Below are 23,132 nucleotides of genomic sequence, written 5' to 3' on the forward strand. Positions count from 1 at the left end.
TCGAACCTCCAAACGAGCTTCAATGCCATACAACACTCCTTCCGTGGCCTCCAACTGCTCTTAAACGCTAGTAAAACCAAATGCATGCTTTTCAACCGTTCGCTGCCTGCACCCGCACACCTGACCAGCATCACCACCCTGGATGGTTCCAACCTTGAATATGTGGACATCTATACGTACCTAGGTGTCTGGCTGGACTGTAAACTCTCCTTCCAGACTCATATCAAACATCTCCAATCGAAAATCAAATCAAGAGTCGGCTTTCTATTCCACAACCAAGCCTCCTTCACTCACGCCGCCAAACTTACCCTAGTAAAACTGACTATCCTACCGATCCTCGACTTCGGCGATGTCATCTACAAAATTGCTTCCAACACTCTTCTCAGCAAACTGGATGCAGTTTATCACTGTGCCATCCGTTTTGTCACTAAAGCACCTTATACCACTCACCACTGCGACTTGTACGCTCTAGTCGGCTGGCCCTCGCTACATATTCGTCGCCAGACCCACTGGCTCCAGGTCATCTACAAGTCCATGCTAGGTAAAGCTCCGCCTTATCTCAGTTCACTGGTCACGATGGCAACACCCATCCGTAGCACGCGCTCCAGCAGGTGTATCTCACTGATCATCCCTAAAGCCAACACCTCATTTGGCAGCTTTTCGTTCCAGTTCTCTGCTGCCTGTGACTGGAACGAATTGCAAAAATCGCTGAAGTTGGAGACTTTTATCTCCCTCACCAACTTCAAACATCTGCTATCTGAGCAGCTAACCGATCGCTGCAGCTGTACATAGTCTATCGGCAAATAGCCCACCCATTTTTACCTACCTCATCCCCATACTGTTTTTATTTATTTACTTTTCTGCTCTTTTGCACACCAATATACCACTATAATATACTCCAGTGTTAATCTGCAAAATTGTAATTATTCGCCTACCTCATGCCTTTTGCACACAATGTATATAGACTCCACTTTTTTTTTCTTCCTATTGTGTTATTGACTTGTTAATTGTTTACTCCATGTGTAACTCTGTGTTGTCTGCTCACACTGCTATGCTTTATCTTGGCCAGGTCGCAGTTGCAAATGAGAACTTGTTCTCAACTAGCCAACCTAGTTAAATAAAGGTGAAATAAAAAAAAATAAAAAAAATAAAATGTAAAATATGTATTGGAGGTGGAGAGTTAGCAATCTCTACATACAATGCCATATGTGTTTGTCGTTGGATTATCAAATTGGTGGGGTAGATAATTAATTAAAGGTCCCCAGTTTATGTGGAGCCTCTCTACCACACCCCTTCACATGTTGCAGCAAAAACACAGCCATTACTTTTTCTTCTCCCAGAATGCACCTTGCTGTGCAGTGACGACGAAGACAACAACAAAACACAGCTGCTGAGTAGGGTGTTAGCTTGCTAGCTAACGTTACTTGAAATAAACCTTAAGTCTTGTCACATAACCCTGGGCAAAAAAGATACCCGCAACAAACCATGCAAATGTGTAGTTACATAGCAATATGAATCGATCGTAAAAACTAAGATTGAGTCAGACTAGCTAATCATTCCACACAGCTAGCTATATTGTCGGCTAGCTTTCTAAATCCAGCTAGCTTGTAACGTCAGCTAACTCGATGCCGTTAAAGCTAAACCAAGCTAGCCAGCTAAGTTAGCGTGCTACCGGTAGCTCGCCATGGTGGAGGAGGAGATGGGATTAAACAAAAAAGGTAAGAGTTTGTCTTCTTGTTAGACACATGTCAGTCATGTAACATTTATATAAATAGGAGAGGGCACTTTGCGGACCCATTCACTGTCATGGTTGTAAACTTGCAGAAATATAACGCTAGTTAGTTAGCCAACGTTAGCTAAACTAGCTAACAGTAGGTAGTGGTTAGGCAACGTCTGCCAACGCTAAGTTCCTGAGAAGCATCAGAGGAAAGGGATTTAAGACATGTATTAGTTAGTTCATTAACCAAATAGCTATATCGATATAAACTTGTCTTTAGTTCGTACTTTTCTTTGCCTTTTATTTTGTCCAACCTTGACTTCAAGATAGCTGGCTAGCGTTAGCTACGAACGTTAATGGTCTATTACGCAGGCATAGCGAGTTAATAACGTTAAAGCTTGCTAGCCACCGCCGACGGTGTCAAGGCTTCGTATTTGATCCGCGGAGAGCCATACGGGCATGTTTCACATGTAGACAATTTAGTTATCCCCGATGGTGCGTGCCATTTTAGCTAGTTTGCTAACGTACACAGTGTGTTCGCTAGCTCGGGCGTATTTCAAATGTTTTACGTGTCTGTTGTGTTTGGCTGATCAAACCTCTAATTTAGTTGGCATCTAGCCATATTGCTTGTTGTTTCTAGACCAGTTTCAATGTGAGACAGGCGTCCTCAATCTTGTTTACAATGTAGTTCGCCGACGTTAGCTTTTGCTTGCTAGCTAGTAGCCACCATGACTCAGCCTGTAGCTAACCCCCCTGACTGCCTAGTTAGTGAGTGTCTAATTGTACATTTCGCCTGATAATAATTTTGCTGGACAATGAACGTTTGCCCAACTAGGAAAGTAGCAGCGTCTATTCATTTTGGAACTAGCCAGATGCTATCAAATTGAAATAAACATTCTTTAGTTGAGTTCAAGCAACTACTGAATTAGTTTAGGTTAGAAGCTCCACATGTGTGGCTGCTTTTTAGTTATCTTCTCAATAAGGTCCAAGGGTGTGTGGTATATGGACAATATACCAGGCAAAGGGCTGTTCTTACACACGAAACAACGCGGAGTGCCTGGACACAGCCCTTAGCGATGGTATATTGACCTTATATCACAACCCCCTGGGGTGCCTTATTGTTATTATAAACTGGTTACCAACGTAATTAGACCAGTAAATATAAATGTTTTTTCATATACTACAACTGTCAGCCAATCATTCAGGTCTCGAACCATCCATGATCTTTTTGGGATTAGTTTTCTTACCTGTACAGGACCACTGTCTTTCAAAGAAAATTAGCTAGAGATTGTGGTTTATGTGTCAATAAATCTCCAAGGTAGCTTCCAGTAGTATGAATAGTAAACAGTATAGAAAATCACAACCAAAAGTAAATACCTAGCTATTAATACATATTTTTATCTTCACAGGATGGTGTTGAATGACTAAATGATCAAGATAAAAGAGTGTGAAGATCGCTGGAGGATTCAACATGAAGTTGTATGTATTCCAGGTCAACAATGGAAGCACTCTGACATTTGACACAGAACTTGCTGTCCAAACGTAAGACCCATTTATTTAATCTTTCAGATTATCCTTATCCATTTTCTACTAGTCTCTATGGAAAATGTAATTTGTGCGGAAATTAAAACATTCTCTGAACCTGTCTTCTTGCAGAGTGTTGGACCTCAAACATGCCATCCAGGTCAAGTACAAGATTGCAACCCAGCATCAAGTCCTGGTTGTGAATGGAGGGGAGTGTATGGTTGCAGAGAGGCGTGTCTGCAGCTACAGTGCTGGCACGGTAAATTTGCATCATTTGGAATTATTGTGTGTTTTTGGAGGTGATTGTCTGTTTTTGGTGTGGATTGTGTTGCAGAAAGGAGATGGTTTTAACTTGATTGATGGCAGTTTTCTGTGAAAGACAAAAAAAAAAGGACGTCATAATTCCAGATGTGCAAAGTTGACACATTGATTTTGTTTCCCAGGACACCAACCCCATATTCCTGTTCAACAAAGAGATGATTTTGTGTGACCGGGCTCCGACTATCCCGAAAACCACCTTCTCTATTGAGAATGAGATGGAGCTCAAGGTGGAGGAGTCACTAATGATGCCAGCAGTCTTTCACACCGTTGCCTCGCGAACACAACTTGCTGTGGTAAATGTTTTGTTGCTTTCTGGTCTAGTTACTACATTCTCAAAATAAGCCATCAATGTCGCTCTACCTTGTTTTACCATGCTCGATATTAAAATAAGGGTATTTTATTTTTTATTCAACCTATATTTAACTAGGCAAGTCAGTTCAGAACAAATTCTTATTTACAATGACGGCCTACCAAAAGGCAAAAGGCCTCCTGCGGGGACGGGAGCTGGGATTAAAAATAAATAAATATTTAGGACAAAACACACATCATGACAAGAGAGACAACACAATGCTACATAAAGAGAGACCTAAGACAACAACATAGCAAGGCTGCAACACAACATGGTAGCAGCACAAAACATGGTACACACATTATTGGGCACAGACAACAGCACAAAGGGCAAGAAGGTAGATACAACAATACATCACGTGAAGCAGCCACAACTGTCAGTAAGAGTGTCCATGATTGAGTCTTTGAATGAAGAGATGGAGATACAACTGTCCAGTTTGAGAGTGTGTTTGCAGCTCGTTCTAGTCGCTAACTGCAGCGAACTGAATAGAGGAGCGATCGTGGATGTGTGTGCTTTGGGGACCTTTAACAGAATGTGACTGGCAGAACGGGTGTTGTATGTGGAGGATGAGGGCTGCAGTAGGTATCTCAGATAGGGGGGAGTGAGGCCTAAGATGGTTTTGTAAATAAGCATCAACCAGTGGTTCTTGTGACGGGCATACAGAAATGACCCATATACAGAGGAGTATAGAGTGCAGTGATGTGTCCTTTAAGGAGCACTGGCTGTGTCAGAGGAAGGCCATAAAAATGTTCAAAGACCCCAGCCACCCCAGTCATAGACTGTTCTCTCTACTACCGCATGGCAAGCGGTACTGGAGTGCCAAGTCTAGGACAAAAAGGCTTCTCAACAGTTTTTACCTCCGAGCCATAAGACTCCTGAACAGGTAATCAAATGACTACCTGGACTATTTGCATTGTGTGCCCCCCCCCAACTCCTCTTTTTACTCTGCTGCTACTCTCTGTTTATCATATATGCATAGTCACTTTAACTATACATTCATGTACATACTACCTCAATTGGGCCGACCAACCAGTGCTCCCACACATTGGCTAACCTGGCTATCTGCATTGTGTCCCACCCACCACCCGCCAATCCCCTCTTTTACACTACTGCTACTCTGTTCATCATATATGCATAGTCACTTTAACCATATCTACATGTACATACTACCTCAATCAGCCTGACTAACCGGTGTCTGTATGTAGCCTCGCTACTTTTATAGCCTCGCTACTGTATATAGCCTGTCTTTTACTGTTGTTTTATTTCTTTACCTACCTATTGTTCACCTAATACCTTTGTTGCACTATTGGTTAGAGCCTGTAAGTAAGCACGTGAGAAATAAACTTTGATTTGGTGGATATCTGATGGCTGTATGGTGAAGAACATGTAGCCGCTCGAGAGCAACCTTTCCTGCGATCTGTAAATTATGTCTCCGTAATCTAGCATGGGTAGGATGGTCATCTGAATCATGGTTAGTTTGACAGCTGGGGTGAAAGAGGAGCGATTACAATAGAGCAAACCAAGTCTAGATTTAACTTGAGTCTGGAGCTTTGAAATGTGCTGAGAGAAGGGCAGTGTAGCTAATCAAATTTTTAGTGTGATCAAACTTCTGACTACCTTTTTATTATGCTTCTCTAGGAAATGTTTGAAGTTGCCAAGAAACTTTGCTCTTTCTGCGAACGCCTGGTTCATGATGAACACCTCCAACACCAAGGCTGGGCTGCCATCATGGCCAACCTGGATGACTGCACGCTGTCCTATCAGAAGCTACTGTGGAAATTTGACACGGCATACATTAATTATCAACAAGACTTTGAGGATATCAAATTGAAACTGACAAAGTAAGTGACTCGCTGCATACATTTTAAGTTCAATGCAATTGGAAAGGGGGTGGGGGGTGAATAATGCAATTTGGATGTGTTGGCCTGCTGTGATACTTCAGTCAATAGGTTCAATTTCAATGAATTATTCAGGTTAAATGAATGTATCTCACAGATAAAGGGCCGTATCAGGTTATAGTTCTCTGTGTGTGGCACATCAACTAATTATGTTCATTTCATTTTAGTCATTTAGCAGACACTCTTATCCAGACTGACTTACAGTACTAAGTGCATACATTTTCATATTATCATTTTTTTCTTTTATACTGGTCCTCGTGGGAATCAAACCCACAACTCTGGTGTTGCAAGGGCCTTGCTCTACCAACTAAGACACACTCTTTCTCTGTCTCGGTCGATCTGTCTGTCTCTCGTTCTGTCTGTCTCTCGTTCTGTCTGTCTCTCGTTCTGTCTGTCTCTCGTTCTGTCTGTCTCTCGTTCTGTCTGTCTCTCGTTCTGTCTGTCTCTCGTTCTGTCTGTCTCTCGTTCTGTCTGTCTCTCGTTCTGTCTGTCTCTCGTTCTGTCTGTCTCTCGTTCTGTCTGTCTCTCGTTCTGTCTGTCTCTCGTTCTGTCTGTCTCTCGTTCTGTCTGTCTCTCGGTCTGTCTGTCTCTCGGTCTGTCTGTCTCTCGGTCTGTCTGTCTCTCGGTCTGTCTGTCTCTCGGTCTGTCTGTCTGTCTGTCTGTCGCTCTCGGTCTGTCTGTCTGTCTGTCTGTCTGTCGCTCTCGGTCTGTCTGTCTGTCTGTCGCTCTCGGTCTGTCTGTCGCTCTCGGTCTGTCTGTCGCTCTCGGTCTGTCTGTCTCTCGGTCTGTCTGTCTCTCGGTCTGTCTGTCTCTCGGTCTGTCTGTCTCTCGGTCTGTCTGTCTCTCGGTCTGTCTGTCTCTCGGTCTGTCTGTCTGTCTGTCTGTCGCTCTCGGTCTGTCTGTCTGTCTGTCTGTCTGTCTGTCTGTCTGTCTGTCGCTCTCGGTCTGTCTGTCTGTCTGTCGCTCTCGGTCTGTCTGTCGCTCTCGGTCTGTCTGTCGCTCTCGGTCTGTCTGTCGCTCTCGGTCTGTCTGTCGCTCTCGGTCTGTCTGTCGCTCTCGGTCTGTCTGTCGCTCTCTCTCTGTCTGTCTCTCTGTCTGTCTGCCTGCCTGTCTGTCGCTCTCGGTCTGTCTGTCGCTCTCGGTCTGTCTGTCGCTCTCGGTCTGTCTGTCGCTCTCGGTCTGTCTGTCGCTCTCGGTCTGTCTGTCGGTCTGTCTGTCGCTCTCGGCCTGTCTGTCGCTCGCGCTCTCGGCCTGTCTGTCGCTCGCGCTCTCGGCCTGTCTGTCGCTCGCGCTCTCGGCCTGTCTGTCGCTCGCGCTCTCGGCCTGTCTGTCGCTCGCGCTCTCGGCCTGTCTGTCGCTCGCGCTCTCGGCCTGTCTGTCGCTCGCGCTCTCGGCCTGTCTGTCGCTCGCGCTCTCGGCCTGTCTGTCGCTCGCGCTCTCGGCCTGTCTGTCGCTCGCGCTCTCGGCCTGTCTGTCGCTCTCGCTCTCTCGGCCTGTCTCGCTCTCGCTCTCTCGGTCTGTCTCGCTCTCGCTCTCTCGGTCTGTCTCGCTCTCTCGGTCTGTCTCGCTCTCTCGGTCTGTCTCGCTCTCTCGGTCTGTCTCGCTCTCTCGGTCTGTCTCGCTCTCTCGGTCTGTCTCGCTCTCTCGGTCTGTCTCGCTCTCTCGGTCTGTCTCGCTCTCTCGGTCTGTCTCGCTCTCTCGGTCTGTCTCGCTCTCTCGGTCTGTCTCGATCTCTCGCTCTCGGCCTGTCTCGATCTCTCGCTCTCGGCCTGTCTCGATCTCTCGCTCTCGGCCTGTCTCGATCTCTCGCTCTCGGCCTGTCTCTCTCTCTCTCGCTCTCGGCCTGTCTCTCTCTCTCTCGCTCTCGGCCTGTCTCTCTCTCTCGCTCTCGGCCTGTCTCGCTCTCGGCCTGTCTCTCGTTCTGTCTGTCCCTTCTCTCTCTTTCTCTCGGTCTGTCTGCCTCTCTCTCTCTCTCGGTCTGTCCCTCTCTCGGTCTGTCTGTCCCTCTCTCTCTCTCTTTCTCTCGGTCTGTCTCTCTCTCTTTCTCTCGGTCTGTCTCTCTCTAGCGGTCTCTCTCCAGCTCTCTCTCGGTCTGTCTCTCTCTCTCTCGGTCTGTCTCTCTCTCTCTCTCTCTCTCTGTCGGTCTCTCTCTCTGTCGGTCTCTCTCTCTCTCTCTCTCTCTGTCGGTCTCTCTCTCTCTCTCTCTCTGTCGGTCTCTCTCTCTCTCTGTCGGTCTCTCTCTCTCTCTGTCGGTCTCTCTCTCTCTCTCTGTCGGTCTCTCTCTCTCTCTCTCTGTCGGTCTCTCTCTCTCTGTCGGTCTCTCTCTCTCTGTCGGTCTCTCTGTCGGCCTCTCTGTCGGCCTCTCTCTCTCTGTCGGCCTCTCTCTCTCTCTCTCTCTGTCGGCCTCTCTCCCTCTCTCTCTGTCGGTCTCTCTCTCTCTCTGTCGGTCTCTCTCTCTCTGTCGGTCTATCTCTCGCTCTCTCTGTCGGTCTATCTCTCTCTCTCGGTCTCTGTCGGTCTCTCTCTCTCTCTCTGTCGGTCTCTCTCTCTCGGTCGGTCTCTCTCTCTCTCTGTCGGTCTCTCTCTCGCTCTCTCTGTCGGTCTCTCTCTCTCTCTGCCTGTTTCTCTCTGTCGGTCTCTCTCTCTCTCTCGGTCTGTCTGTCTGCCCCTCTCTCTCTCTCTGCCTCTCTCTCGTTCTGTCTGTCCCTTCTCTCTCTTTCTCTCGGTCTGTCTGCCTCTCTCTCTCTCTCTCGGTCTGTCCCTCTCTCGGTCTGTCTGTCCCTCTCTCTCTCTCTTTCTCTCGGTCTGTCTCTCTCTCTTTCTCTCGGTCTGTCTCTCTCTAGCGGTCTCTCTCCAGCTCTCTCTCGGTCTGTCTCTCTCTCTCTCTCGGTCTGTCTCTCTCTCTCTCTCGGTCTGTCTCTGTCTCTCTCTCTCTCGGTCTGTCTCTCTCTCTCGGTCTCTCTCTCTCTCTCTCTCTCTCTCTCTCTCTCTCTCTGGTCTGTCTCTCTCTCTCTCGGTCTGTCTCTCTCTCTCGGTCTGTCTGTCTCTCTCTCTCTCGGTCTGTCTGTCTCTCTCGGTCTGTCTCTCTCTCTCTCTCTCTCGGTCTGTCTGTCTCTCTCGGTCTGTCTCTCTCTCTCTCTCTCTCGGTCTGTCTCTCTCTCTCTCTCTCTCGGTCTGTCTCTCTCTCTCTCTCTCTCTCTCTCTCTCTCGGTCTGTCTGTCTCTCTCGGTCTGTCTCTGTCTCTCTCTCTCTCGGTCTATCTCTCTCTCTCTTTCTCTGTCGGTCTGTCTCTCTCGCTCTTTTTCTCTGTCGGTATATCTCTCTCTTTCTGTCTGTCTCTCTCTCTTTCTCTGTCGGTCTGTCGGTCCCTCTCTCGGTCTGTCTGTCCCTTTCTCTCTCTTTCTTTCTCTCGGTCTGCCTCTCTCTCTCTCGGTCTGTCTGTCTGCCCCTCTCTCTCTCTCTGTCTGTCTGTCTGTCGCTCTCTTGGTCTATGGTTGTGAACTGAGATTTGGCATGTCCTTTTCTAGACTGGGGACAGCAGTCTCAGTCATGGCCAAGATCCCCCTACTGGAGTGTCTGACCCGCCACAGCTACAGAGAATGTCTAGAGAAGTCCTGCTCCACTCCTGCCAAGGACTCCGAGGAGGAGAAGTCTACTGACTCTGTGCTCTGCCCCACCCCCACCGAAACACAAAGGAGCTCCACCAAGTTACCTACGTCAGTCTGTGCTCCGGGGGCGGGGGGCTCACCCGACACCGCCCAAGCCCAGGAAGGCAGTGAGATGACTGACAGTAGTGGGCTGAGGGCAGCTCTTCAGGAGGCAGACTCTCCAGAGAGGGCCAACCCCCCGTCCTTCAACGTCACACTGCTGGACTGGATCAACGTTCAAGACCGGCCCAATGACGTGGAATCAGTTGTGAGGAAATGCTTTGACTCCATCAATAGAGTGAGTCACTGTTGTTGTTTGTGTCCGTATGTTGTCTTTTCTTTGCCTGTCTGTATTTGTGTGACTGAATAGGCCTCTCAGTGGCCTTGCCATGACTCCAGTGTAATTCTGTATCAACATGAGTCCACAGTCTGTTATGAGAGTTTATTCAGAAACAGTTCGGATGGAGCCACATCATCCTTTCTATTTCAGCTCGACCCACGGATCATTCAACCATTCTTGTCGGAATGTCGAGACACGATAGCCAAACTGGATAATCAGAACATGAAAGCCATCAAAGGGCTTGAAGACAGGTTATACGCTCTAGACCAAATGATAGCAAGCTGTAACAAGTTGGTCAATGAACAGAAGGAACTTGCTCAGGTAAGCAAAATAAATCTTATCTAAATTATGTTATTGCACCAAATGCCAATAGTGAAAAACACGGTATAGAAATGTGCCTAATCATTCAAGTGACCACTTGATAAAATTATTTACGGTATATTACAATCAAGCTTTTAGTTGAAAATGTGTACATGAAATCTAACTAAACTCCCCTATTAATCAATCTATTGGCTGTTAGGGATTTCTGGCTAATCAGAAGCGTGCTGAGAACCTGAAGGATACGTCCGTGCTGCCTGACCTGTGTCTTAGTCACGCCAACCAGCTGATGATCATGCTGACCAACCACCGGAAGCTGCTGGACATCAAACAGAAGTGTACCACTGCCAAACAGGAACTGGCGAACAACCTACAAGTTCGACTCAAGTAAGACGCCTGTTCATCTGTGTCATGTTTTATTAGGATGTTCTCCGTGCATCTTCTTGCTCTACTGAATCCAGAGGTGTAACTGGTCAAATACAGTCACTGAAAGCACGAAACGAACTAAGCTAACACTGTAGAAATAATGCTAACTCAGCCAAGCTAAAGCATCCTGACCACTGTGAATGTAGATGGTGCTGCTATGTGATGCTGCACGCGGATCAGGACGGAGAGAAGCTGCAGGCCTTGCTGAGGCTGCTGACAGAGCTGATGGAGAGGGTCCGGGTGGTGGACGCCCTCAGCACCGTGCCTCAGATGTACTGCCTGGCCGTGGTGGAGGTGGTCCGCAGGAAGATCTTCATAGGCCACTACAGAGAGGTCAGAGCACAGGACCATCGTGTGACCACTTCTCAAAACCCAATCCCAACCCACATCTCCCCTCAGTTCCAACAACCCTCAACCTCCAGCTGGGCCTACAGATATGCGGTGAAACTGAAATTGGAGGGAAAATGTTGTAAATTGTGCTCTTCTGTTCTTCTCTCTCTCCTCAGTGGGCCTGTGCTCTCGTGAAGGATGGAAAACGTCTCTATGAGACTGAGAAGTATAAAAGGGAAACGTTTGGCAAGTTGTTCAGTAAGTTCCTTTATTTAAAAAAATATATATATTTGATGATATTTAACGAGTGTCCCCTCTGAAATTAACATACGTTCATTCCTACCAACAGCTGAGCTGACATAAAGCTCTGTGATCCTCTTTGCAGGGAAATCTTTTCTCAGAAATCGCTTGTTTAGAGGACTTGACTCATGGCCCCCCACTTCATTTTGCGTAAGTAGTCAGTCAATTGTGTTTTTTTTAAACATCCATTTAATTCCCCAAATATTGTAATCCAATATATTTCTCTTGTTTTTGTTGTTTATCCCTCTTTTATCGTGTAGACGCGAAAGCCCAGAAAGTTTGACTTTGAGCTTCCAGATATTTCCCTTGGTGACCTGCAGTACTTAAAGACCTGTTGTCCTACAGAGGTGCAGCCTTTCCTCCGGTAGGCCGTGGTTTCTCTCGTGCATCGTGAAGCAATAACCAGGCATGCCTGCCTTACGTTTTAGTTGTGAACACTTGGCTGTATTATCTGTTGCAATATGCAGTGCAATAACCCAATATGCAGTGCAATAACCCAATATGCAGCGCAATAACCCAATATGCAGCGCAATAACCCAATATGCAGCGCAATAACCCAATATGCAGCGCAATAACCCAATATGCAGCGCAATAACCCAATATGCAGCGCAATAACCCAATATGCAGCGCAATAACCCAATATGCAGCGCAGTAACCCAATATGCAGCGCAATAACCCAATATGCAGCGCAATAACCCAATATGCAGCGCAATAACCCAATATGCAGCGCAATAACCCAATATGCAGCGCAATAACCCAATATGCAGCGCAATAACCCAATATGCAGCGCAGTAACCCAATATGCAGCGCAATAACCCAATATGCAGCGCAATAACCCAATATGCAGCGCAATAACCCAATATGCAGCGCAGTAACGCAATATGCAGCGCAATAACCCAATATGCAGTGCAATAAACCTGGTACTTTTCCCCAGGCTTCCAACACTGTGTGACTTTGAGCCTTTGCACCAGCACGTGGAGATGCTTCAACAGTTGGTGCTAGCTACTCAAGCTGCCAGTGTGGACGAGATGTCTCGAACTATCACTGACTTACTGAGCGAACAAAGGGTAATCACAATCTACAATGGAATATGCACTGGAAATAATCCCAAAGCACAGAGATCACTGTCCCTTAATTGCATATTCTTCACTCACTCCCCTTCTCATTTCTGTTCCTCCAGGTGTCGTGCAGCCAGAGTGCTCAGAGATCCACGGCAGCGGTGACCCCATTAACCACGCGGTCCAACAGCACCCCGGGGACCACCTTTACCTCCTCCATGACCCCATCCTCTCTCAGTCTCCCGGGCCCACTCTGCCAGCCCCTCCCTGGCCACGGCCCCACAACGCTGGAGGACCTGTCCCCAGACAGCATCGACGCCCAAACCTTCGACTTTGAGACCATTGGCCACCCCAACATGGACCCTGTCCTGCAGCAGGCCGGTTCTCTGGACCTGGACTCCCTGGCTGAGAGCCCCGAGTCAGACTTCATGTCGGCGGTCAACGAGTTTGTGATCGAAAACTCGCCCACCCCCATCAGCGACCCCACCAGCCCAGGGATGATGGTGGAGTCGCTGTACTCTTCGGTCATCAACGCCATCGACAGCAAGCGCATGCATGACACCACCACTTTAGAGAGGGAGAACTCTAAGATGGCCGCTCTAAAGCTGAGCATGGAGAAGTACCGCACTGCTGCAGAGGAGTCCCAGACCAACCTGCGGAGCGTCAAGGATGACCTGTACCGCCACAGAGACCTGCTGCTGAAAGAGCAGCGAGACTTTGGCTTCGCCCTGAAGACCATGACCATTGAGGTGCGCAACATGGTGGACACCATCCGTAAGAGAGAGGAGGAGGAGCACCAGGCCAAGCTACTCTCCCTGCAGCAGGACCACGAGAATCAGCTTCAGGCCCTGATGGAAGAGAACCAGGTCAACAAGAACATTGTGAAAGACATGCAGCGGGCCATGCTGGAACTGGAGGGGCTGCTGGAGCACAAGAAGAAGGAGCTCACCCAACTGGAGGTCGAGAGAGAGGACTGGGCCGAGGCAGAGGACGGACACACTCAAACGGCCAGGGTCCTGGAGCAGAAGATCAGCGATCAGGCCCAAGAGGTGCAGACCCTGGCTGCCTCCAGAGACTCCCTGGCCAGCCAGCTGGAGACGCTGCACATTGAGATCGAGCGCGGCCAGCAGAAGATCCGCCAGGATCTGGAGGGGGCCCAGCAGTCCCACCTGCAGGAGCTGGAGGAGAGGATGAGGCATCAGCACCAGGCCCAGCTAGATACCCTGGCCCGGGAGAATCAGGAGGCCCTGGAGCATCTGGCCACAGAGAACAGAGCCAAGCTGAGCGAGGTCACTGACCTGCACACCGCCTCCCTGACAGAGAGGGACTGCCAGCTGAGGGACCTGGAAGCCCGGGTCATCGAGCTGGCTGACCTGCGCTGCAAGCTGGAGGTGGAGCTGGCCCTGAAGGAGTCTGAGACAGAGGAGGTGAGGCTGCTGTACGAGGAGGCCAAGCAGGGGCAGCAGGAGGCCAATGTGGAGAAGGCCACTGTGGAGGCTGAGACCCAGTCCCTCAGCGAACAGCTAGCCCAGGTTAACAGGCAGCTGCAGGCCAGGAACGAGGAGTACGAGACCGACCTGGCTGAGCTGAGGAGGCTGATGGAGAAGGACCAGTGTATCTCTGAGTTGGTGGACAGGCACGAAGAGGAGAGGAACCAACTCCACAGAGAGCTGACCGCCCTGCAGCAGCAGACCCTGGACACCGAGAGGAGCCGCGTTGAGCAGCTGCAGAACCTCCAGCGAGACCTGGACTTGCAGACAGTGGCACTGTGCGAAGATAAGGAGAAGCAGAGGGGGAGTTCTGAGGAGCAGGAACAACACTTAAGGACTGTTATCTGCCATTTGCAGGTGGAGAACGACCTGCTCGCCAAAAGAATAGAGCAGGACACACAAACAACCCAGGAACGTTTGGAGAAAGAGAAGGCCTTGAAGGCTGCTGTACCAGATGACTTTAAAGACTTAAAGCAACAGAAGGAGGAGATGGAGAAAAGACTGTCAGACAAAATTAGGCAACTTGAATGTGACCTTCAGGAAAGACAATCCTCTGAAAGGTAAGAGCTGATGAATGCCCCACTGCTCTCTACTTGCATTAAACAGTGATTTGCTGTAAACATGTCATTTGCCTTGTAATGAACAAGGTAACTATTTATACAGATCATTATTAGCTGTGACATTAGCTTCTCCATGTGATATACTGTATCTAATATAGCAAACATTTGAGTGAATCCCACCCAGACTTCAGTCTGTGTTGACTTCAGTGAGCTGTAGTATACGCTGAAAATAGCACTTTTGTAATGTGGCATAGCTGCATTTTGGGTTGGGGTACTGCTAAGTGTTAAATGCTAGGGGAGACCAGTGCTTGTACAGTATACTGTGTCAAGTGTGCATGTGGTTGGATGTTTTTGACATACCTGTTGCCAAAGGGATTAACGTGAGTTTTTAAGTTGTGAGGAGTTAGTATATATTTTGACCTGGTGTGTGTGTGTCTCTGTCTGCCTGTGTCTCTGTCTGCCTGTGTGTCTGTCTGTCTGCCTGCCTGTGTCTCTGTCTGTCTGCCTGCCTGCCTGTGTCTCTGTCTGTCTGCCTGCCTGCCTGTGTCTCTGTCTGTCTGTCTGCCTGCCTGCCTGCCTGCCTGTGTGTCTGCCTGCCTGTGTCTGCCTGCCTGTCTGCCTGCCTGCCCGTCTCTCTCTGTCTGCCCGTCTCTCTCTGTCTGCCCGTGTCTCTTTCTGCCCGCCTGCTTCTTGTGTCTGTCTGCCTGCCTGCTTCTTGTGTCTATCTGCCTGCCTGCTTCTTGTGTCTATCTGCCTGCCTGCTTCTTGTGTCTATCTGCCTGCCTGCTTCTTGTGTCTATCTGCCTGCCTGCTTCTTGTGTCTATCTGCCTGCCTGCTTCTTGTGTCTATCTGCCTGCCTGCTTCTTGTGTCTATCTGCCTGCCTGCTTCTTGTGTCTATCTGCCTGCCTGCTTCTTGTGTCTATCTGCCTGCCTGCTTCTGTGTCTATCTGCCTTCTTCTTGTGTCTATCTGCCTGCCTGCTTCTTGTGTCTATCTGCCTGCCTGCTTCTTGTGTCTATCTGCCTGCCTGCTTCTTGTGTCTATCTGCCTGCCTGCTTCTTGTGTCTATCTGCCTGCCTGCTTCTTGTGTCTATCTGCCTGCCTGCTTCTTGTGTCTATCTGCCTGCCTGCTTCTTGTGTCTATCTGTCTGCCTGCTTCTTGTGTCTATCTGTCTGCCTGCTTCTTGTGTCTGTCTGCCTGCTTCTTGTGTCTGTCTGCCTGCTTCTTGTGTCTGTCTGCCTGCTTCTTGTGTCTGTCTGCCTGCTTCTTGTGTCTGTCTGCCTGCTTCTTGTGTCGGTCTGCCTGCTTCTTGTGTCGGTCTGCCTGCTTCTTGTGTCGGTCTGCCTGCTTCTTGTCTGTCTGCATGCTTCTTGTGTCTGTCTGCCTGCTTCTTGTGTCTGTGTCTGTCTGCCTGTTACTTGTGTCTGTGTGTGTCCCTCAGAGAGGCAGGGATGTCGGAGGTACAGACAGAGGGTCGGGGGTCTGATGCAGGGGCTCCTCTCTCCCTGGACTCTGCATTGCAGGAGCATCTGCAGCAGGAGACAGCCTCGCTGCACACCCAGCTGGAGCTCCTGGAGAGGAGGAAGAACGAGGAGATGCAGAACCTCAAGACCTCCCTCATTGCAGAACAACAGGTCAGTGTTAGGATAGTCCTCCCCAGATCATCAGAAGCTTCCTCTGTCAATATTGACCAGCACCAAATCTAGGAGCAGCACCAAATCTAGGAGCAGCACCTATCTAGGAGCAGCACCTATCTAGATACAGTACAATTTAAATCATATACTCTGTAGTTTGTCTGCCTAAAATGTTTAGCTTTTATCTAATTGTTAGCCAAATGTTTCAGTTTTTTAGCATTTGTCTCCAATTAGCTTTCCTCTAAGTAGGTCTAATTGTGATCCACTGGCAACTGCAAACAAACTGACCACTAGTGACCAATATCTAAAATTATTCAAATACTCCATTACATCACTACTACTAAGTCTTAGTCACCCCTTAATGAAGCAGGTCTGTGGAGCAGTATGTGTGTATTATAATTAGAGCACAGTGTTCTCATGTCATCTTGCTTGCTGGGGAGCAGTCCAAATGGGAATATGATACTGGCCACTGTGTGTGACCCTCTTGGTGTAACTTGGTTAGGCCTTAACCATATTGTTGGGAGTAAAAAGCCGTTAGAAACATTGGTGAGAACACATTCTGCCAATATATATTTTTGTACTATTTCTATAAATTATTATAATAATTATCGGCTTGGTAGCCAAATCCAAGGTCCTCCTAGCTAGCCTAAGGTCCTCCTAGCTAGCCTAAGGTCCTCCTAGCTAGCCTAAGGTCCTCCTAGCTAGCCTAAGGTCCTCCTAGCTAGCCTAAGGTCCTCCTAGCTAGCCTAAGGTCCTCCTAGCTAGCCTAAGGTCCTCCTAGCTAGCCTAAGGTCCTCCTAGCTAGCCTAAGGTCCTCCTAGCTAGCCTAAGGTCCTCCTAGCTAGCCTAAGGTCCTCCTAGCTAGCCTAAGGTCTTATGCTAAAGGGAGCAGGCTTGATTGTGGTCTATTGTTCTGAGACATGACTCAACCCTCAGTTGACTCACTGAGCCTGTCACCTGTCTGGTAGTTCTTTGTCCCCTGTGACTGCCTCGCTGTGTGTTAATTTACCTCCCAGACAATGCAGTAGCAGTATCTGAAAGCCTTAATTCCCCACTCCCCAGACTAACTTCAACACTGTGCTGACGAGAGAGAAGCTGAAAAAGGAACAGATCATCAATGATCTGACAGAGAAGCTGCGGAAGGTTACCCAGCAACAGGAGAAGGACAAAGGTACAGGACAGACACGTACAGTTATGACACTATGAGAGAACAGAATGATTTCTGCCTTCTGAAAACTTAATGTGCTGGATATACTGAAACTAGATTGCATTTTCTATGCTGTTATTGGTTTGTGGTTCGTTCAATCCTTGAATATGTTGGTTGATTGTATTGAAAGTCAGTCTGGCTGCAGTCCATTCATCCTGATATGTTCACTGTGTGTCTCCAGGTCTAATAGAGACACTGTCTGAAGACCGGGCCATCGTCATGCAGGAGAAGAAGCAGTTGGAGGAGGACCTGAACCGGCTGCGCAGCACCGCCCTGGTGTCCTCGGCCTACTACAGCCCTAACCTCTTAGCTCTGGAGCCCACTGGAGCCGGGCCTGGACCTGGGCATTGTCCTGGTCCTGGGACTGAAGTTGAGTTTGGGGCTGGAGCCTGCTACTCGGAGCCCTTCCTTGACACAGACAGACCGGCCTCTGTGGCCGCCATCAGAGAGGACGACAAGGTGGACTCAGCTGTAGAGGCCAGTATGGTGACCGTACAGTAAGCATCTCCCAAACAAAATAAATAGTCCAATAAACAGTGACTCATAACAACCCCCTAACATCGCAATGAATCTGTCATTTTATAGAAATAAGTTAAGCTTTGACAGATCTACTTGTCAAAATATTTGTCTAATGGTATTTGGTTGAACTGAGGACAGCGGCGGCCTTTGAAAGGCATTAGACCAATTTATGAATAGAAGTTGTAAGCTGTCAAAGAATAATGTTGAAGATAGTAGTAGCATGTCAGTTTTAATGTGTAAAAGATTAAGAAGGATGTTGAAAGTACTTGTTAGAGATGGCCAGACAAGGATGGACAATGTGAGGACAAATAAGACAGAACAAGGGAGGCTAGGATTGGAAAATGTAAGTTATTTATTTTTATTTTTTACTTTTAACTACAATCAAGCAGGCTAGTAATCATTATTACCCCAGAGAAGGTCCCTCTAAATTCATATTTATGCTTGTTGAATCTTCATATTTCAGAGTAAGAATTTGTTTGAATGATTCTCAAATGTGTTAAAAGCTGTCACCACAGTGATCTGACTATTCGTCCGTTGTTTCCTTATCAGCGATAACATCCTGATGATGTCAGAGGAGAAACAGCGGATACTGTTACTTGAGAGGGTGAGTAGACACCTCTATGACATAAATCTTCTAAAAGGAACTAGAGGAAGTTGGGCTCATTGAATGAGGAATTACAATACTAACAGGATCTAAACTCCGCAACAAAAAGAAATGTTCTCTCACTGTCAACTGCGTTTATTTTCAGCAAACTTAACGTGTGTAAATAAATATTTGTATGAACATAAGATTCAACAAGTGAGACATAAACTGAACAAGTTCCACAGACATGTGACTAACAGAAATGGAATAATGTGTCCCTGAACAGGGGGTCAAAATGGTGTGGCCACCAGATGCATTAAGTACTGCAGTGCATCTCCTCCTCATGGACTGCACCAGATTTGCCAGTTCTTGCTGTGAGATGTTACCCCACTCTTCCACCAAGGCACCTGCAAGTTCCCGGACATTTCTGGGGCGAAAGGCCCCATCCCTCACCCTCTGATCCAACAGGTCCCAGACGTGCTCAATGGGATTGAGATCTGGGCTTTTGGCTGGCCATGGCAAAACACTGACATTCCTGTGACGATAAACACAAACCCGATCATCACTCCTGGTGAGACTAAACCGCGACTCGTCAGTGAAGAGCAGTTTTTGCCAGTCCTGTCTTGTCCAGCGACTGTGTGTTTGTGCCCATAGGCAACGTTGTTGCCGGTGATGTCTGGGGAGGACCTGCCTTACAACAGGCCTACAAGCCCTCAGTCCAGCCTCTCTCAGCCTATTGAGGACAGTCGGAGCACTGATAGAGGGATTGTGCGTTCCTGGTGTAACTCGGGCAGTTGTTGTTGCCATCCTGTACCTGTCCCGCAGGTGTGATGTTCGGATGTACCGATCCTGTGCAGGTGGTGTTACACTTGCTCTGCCACTGCGAGGACGATCTGCTGTCCGTCCTGTCTCCCTGTAGTGCTGTCATTGGCGTCTCACAGTACAGACATTGCAATTTATTGCCCTGGCCACATCTGCAGTCCTCATGCCTCCTTGCTGTATTCCTCGGGCACGTTCACACAGATGAGCAGGGACCCTGGGCATATTTCTTTTGGTGTTTTTCAGAGTCAGTAGAAAGGCTTTTTTAGTGTCCGAAGTTTTCATAACTGTGACCTTAATTGCCTACCGTCTGTAAGCTGTTAGTGTCCGAATGACCGTTCCACAGGTGCATGATCATTAATTGTTTATGGTTCATTGAACAAGCATGGGAAACAGTGTTTAAACCCTTAACAATGACGATCTGTGAAGTTATTTGGATTTTTACAAATTATCTTTGAAAGACAGGGTCCTGAAAAAGGGGCGTTTCTTTTTTTGCTGATTTTATATGGGTTGTTCTTGAGTTGTTTGTCCTAATGTGTGGTGTCATATTTCAGACTTTACATATGAAGGAAGAGGAAAACAAGCGCCTCAGTCAAAGACTGGTAGGTTTGATTCAATTTCATGACTGATTAGAAAATGTGGAAATGTTGCTTTTAATATAATGTAATTGTTTAACTGTTCTAAGGCAAAAAAACAACCAGATATAGCCATTTCTTGATACATGTCCCCCACAATGAAATCGGGGAGGGGACTGTGCATATGTCTAGTTAGTCACACGCGATATGTCAGACAACACCGGCCCGATTTTCATTAAACTTGGGTGAATGATGCGTTTTGCCGTAGACATACGTCTTTTACAAAGTTACACTGATAGACCCAATGGGGGTCCTATAGGAATCAACTGAAATTCAAAAAATTTGGCATCCGTATCTCCTGTACCGTTTGAGCTTGAATTGTCACTAATTGGCACTGCATCATTTGTGGGGGACAGCATGTTTACTATCGCCTTGTTAGTTATGGATATATACTCATTGGCCAGTTTGTTGGGTACACCCATATTGTACTGGGTTGGACCCCCCTTTGCCTCCAGAACAGCCTGAATTCTTCAGGGCATGGAAACATTGCTCAATTGATATCAAGGGACCTAACGTGTGCCAGGAAAGCATTCCCCACATCATTACACTACTGCCACCAGCCTGTATCATTGACACCAGGATGGATGGGGCCATGGACTCATGCTGCTTAGGCCAAATCCTGACTCTGCCATCAGCATCATGCAACAGGAACTGGGATTCTGTTTTTCTTTTCTTCAATTGTCCAGTGTTGGTGTTAGTGTGCCACTGGAGTTGCTGCTTTTTGTTTTTAGCTGATAGGAGTGGAACCCGGTATGGTCGTCTGCTGGAATTGCCCGTCCTTGAAAAGGACTGACGAGTTGTGCGTTCCAAGATGCTGTTCTGCACACCACTGTTGTGCTGCGCTGTTATTTGCCCATTTGTGACCCGCCTATTAGCTTACACGATTTTTGCCAGCAGTTACTGAATGCCTCTCCGCCTGTCTGCCTGTGTTATATAGCAAGCCACATGACTCACTGTCTGTTGGAGCTAACCATTTTTATGAATGGGGTGGAGTACCTAATAAACTGTGTTAGTGTATATCCCATTTTAATTAATTTAGCTTAGACGCAGGTATTGTCAGTGTACCCCAGTCTATTTTACCACAGCACCACTAGATGGCAGTAGCATCAAAGCTTATGTCCCTGTCCAGCAGACCTAGGAGATTTCTGAGCCCGAACAGTAACTTCCTTCATCAAAAGGAAAATCAATACAGTCCTTCAGGCAGTTAAACATATTGCACCACTATTGCACACATAGTGGCATCAAAATAAGTGCCAAAATGTATATGTTCCAGCAAATACATTTCACGCCATACAGTGGTGGTATTGACAGCTGCCATGCAAAGATCAGTCAGACTAGGAAAGCATCCATGACCAGCAGTGTCAAGAAGATCATACTCACTCATAACAACCATTACCTTTCTCTCTTTGTAGATGTCTCAAAGCATGTCCTCGGTGTCGTCACGGCATTCAGAGAAAATCGCCATCAGAGAGTAAGCTTATAAGATTGCCACATAAGTGCTGATGTGTAGAGTGTGTAGATACAGAGCTTGTACATTTTCTCCTTTGTAAAAAATGTATCCAGCAAGTCTCTGTTTTTCAGCAGTATGAACATCAAAGTTTTTTTATTTGTGTTTTTTATTTCATTTTTGTCTCTTAATATCTGGTTCATCCTTTTGTTGTATCTAGTATCTAGCACCATTTTGTGTCAAGGTTGACCTCTGTCCTTTTCAGTTTCCAGGTTGGTGACTTGGTTCTGATCATCCTTGATGAAAGGCATGACAACTATGTACTGTTCACCGTGGGTCCCACCCTGTACTTCCTCCACTCCGAGTCCCTCACTGCCCTGGACCTCAAACCAGGTCAGACAATCATCATAGCCTATACTTAAAAAACAATATGTAGCTAAGTTATTATAGAATATTTACTTACTAAGTTATAATATACAAAGTTATATACAATTTTAACTTTTGTTGCGTAGAGACAAAGTTGCATACAATATAAAATATACAATTATACAAAGTTATTGTATAAAATAAGATATATGTTTTGTAGAACAAGTTGTGCAAAAACAAGCATTTATCTCCTCTTTACAAATTCTAACTATTGGTGAATTGATTAACTTGGACAACTGAATTGGAGTAACCTATGTCAAAATGTTTGTGTGTATTGATTGTATTGGTTTTATTCTGTCAATCACTGACAGATCCTATGTTTACTTCAGCATCAGGAGCCTCAAGACGGCCGTGGGTTCTTGGAAAAGTGATGGAGAAGGAATATTGCCAGGCGAAAAAGGTAATTAGTATATAGGTAATGAATTGTAATAGTCACTTAATAGTCCAGTAGTATAGCACAGTAGCTTTTCTTAATATAGATTGTCATTAAAGAAGGTAAAATGATCATTATAATAGTAAATGAATAACCAACTAAAATAATCAACAATCAAATGGTGACGTTTTAAGAATATCTATGTGGTGACTGTTTCCTTTAGGCTCAAAACCGGTTCAAAGTTCCTTTGGGCACCAAGTTCTACAGGGTGAAAGCTGTTTCATGGAACAAGAAAGTATAATATAGCCAAGTTATGAGCTAAAATGTATGTTTATATTGAATAAAGTTTGAAATAGACTCTCACGTCATACATAATTCATAAATACATCTCTTATCAACTTGAAAATGGAAGAAAAAAAATATAATAATCATGCTATTATTTGGGCTTTCAGTTCAACATCGAATCAGCCCTCTCTCTTTTTAATCCAGAAGATTTGTTATTGTGGACCAAACACTATTTCTTTATTAGGGCATGGCCCTAAATACTGGCAGAACGCCTTTAATACCTGTGTGTAAATTGAACAAAAATTATTTGGATGTTTATATATTTAGTTATCATTCATTATCAGCATTTGTCCTCTTTGTGGAGAATACTGTATCATTACCAACAACAAATGAAAATATACATTTATTATAAATGTTTATGAAGGAATGTTCATGGCATGCATATTGATATATTTTCTTTGATTTCACTTATCCAGTTAAATGTCGTAGTTGGAAGTGTAGTCAATGCTGTTTGTTACTCACAGCGCAGTATGGCCCTGTGTTAATACTGACATGTACATTTTAGCCGACTGGTGAAAGCAGTCGTCATTACAATCCTTGAAAACGCACTTTCAAAAAAACAACGCTTTTTGTTGATTCAAAAGGGAAGGAATTGTGCTGTCAAACAAAATAAATACATAAAAATGAACTACAACAGCTCAAATTCCCGCTATCATAGAATATTGATATGTAGAATGGAATACTTTGCTTGTGACCGTGTTTCATTACTGGATGACATTGTACATTACCCATCATTCAAATTACACAAGTAACAATAAATGACTGTATTGTAAAAGAGTTTAGAGTTTTGAAACAATAAAAGATTGACCCCAAAAAACTTTACTGCACTGTTTTTTCTATACATAACTGAAATACTCACCTGTA

At 46.4% G+C, this 23,132-nt stretch overlaps 1 protein-coding gene across 2 annotated transcripts; it reads left to right on the plus strand.

Annotated features, from left to right (window-relative positions):
- Positions 1-1,326: 1,326 nt before the first annotated feature.
- LOC118401969 (RB1-inducible coiled-coil protein 1-like) lies at positions 1,327-23,085 on the plus strand. Of its 2 annotated transcripts, none has more exons than XM_035799699.2 (23): positions 1,327-1,718; positions 3,127-3,259; positions 3,374-3,500; positions 3,685-3,855; positions 5,550-5,752; positions 9,337-9,754; positions 9,947-10,117; positions 10,317-10,501; positions 10,687-10,873; positions 11,047-11,128; positions 11,256-11,320; positions 11,431-11,534; positions 12,105-12,237; positions 12,351-14,278; positions 15,722-15,914; positions 16,977-17,085; positions 17,303-17,618; positions 18,190-18,244; positions 19,597-19,644; positions 21,090-21,148; positions 21,390-21,517; positions 21,862-21,950; positions 22,147-23,085. In XM_035799699.2, the coding sequence occupies exons 2-23, from the start codon at positions 3,189-3,191 to the stop codon at positions 22,222-22,224; spliced, it is 4,920 nt and encodes a 1,639-aa protein (XP_035655592.1). In that variant the 5' UTR covers positions 1,327-1,718; positions 3,127-3,188; the 3' UTR covers positions 22,225-23,085. The 2 variants fall into 2 exon arrangements, with proteins under 2 accessions (XP_035655592.1, XP_035655593.1); XM_035799700.2 differs by having other exon boundaries at positions 21,880-21,950.
- The last annotated feature ends 47 nt before the right edge of the window (positions 23,086-23,132 follow it).

This window comes from Oncorhynchus keta, chromosome 23, assembly GCF_023373465.1.
Source record: "Oncorhynchus keta strain PuntledgeMale-10-30-2019 chromosome 23, Oket_V2, whole genome shotgun sequence".
Taxonomy (NCBI): domain Eukaryota; kingdom Metazoa; phylum Chordata; class Actinopteri; order Salmoniformes; family Salmonidae; genus Oncorhynchus; species Oncorhynchus keta.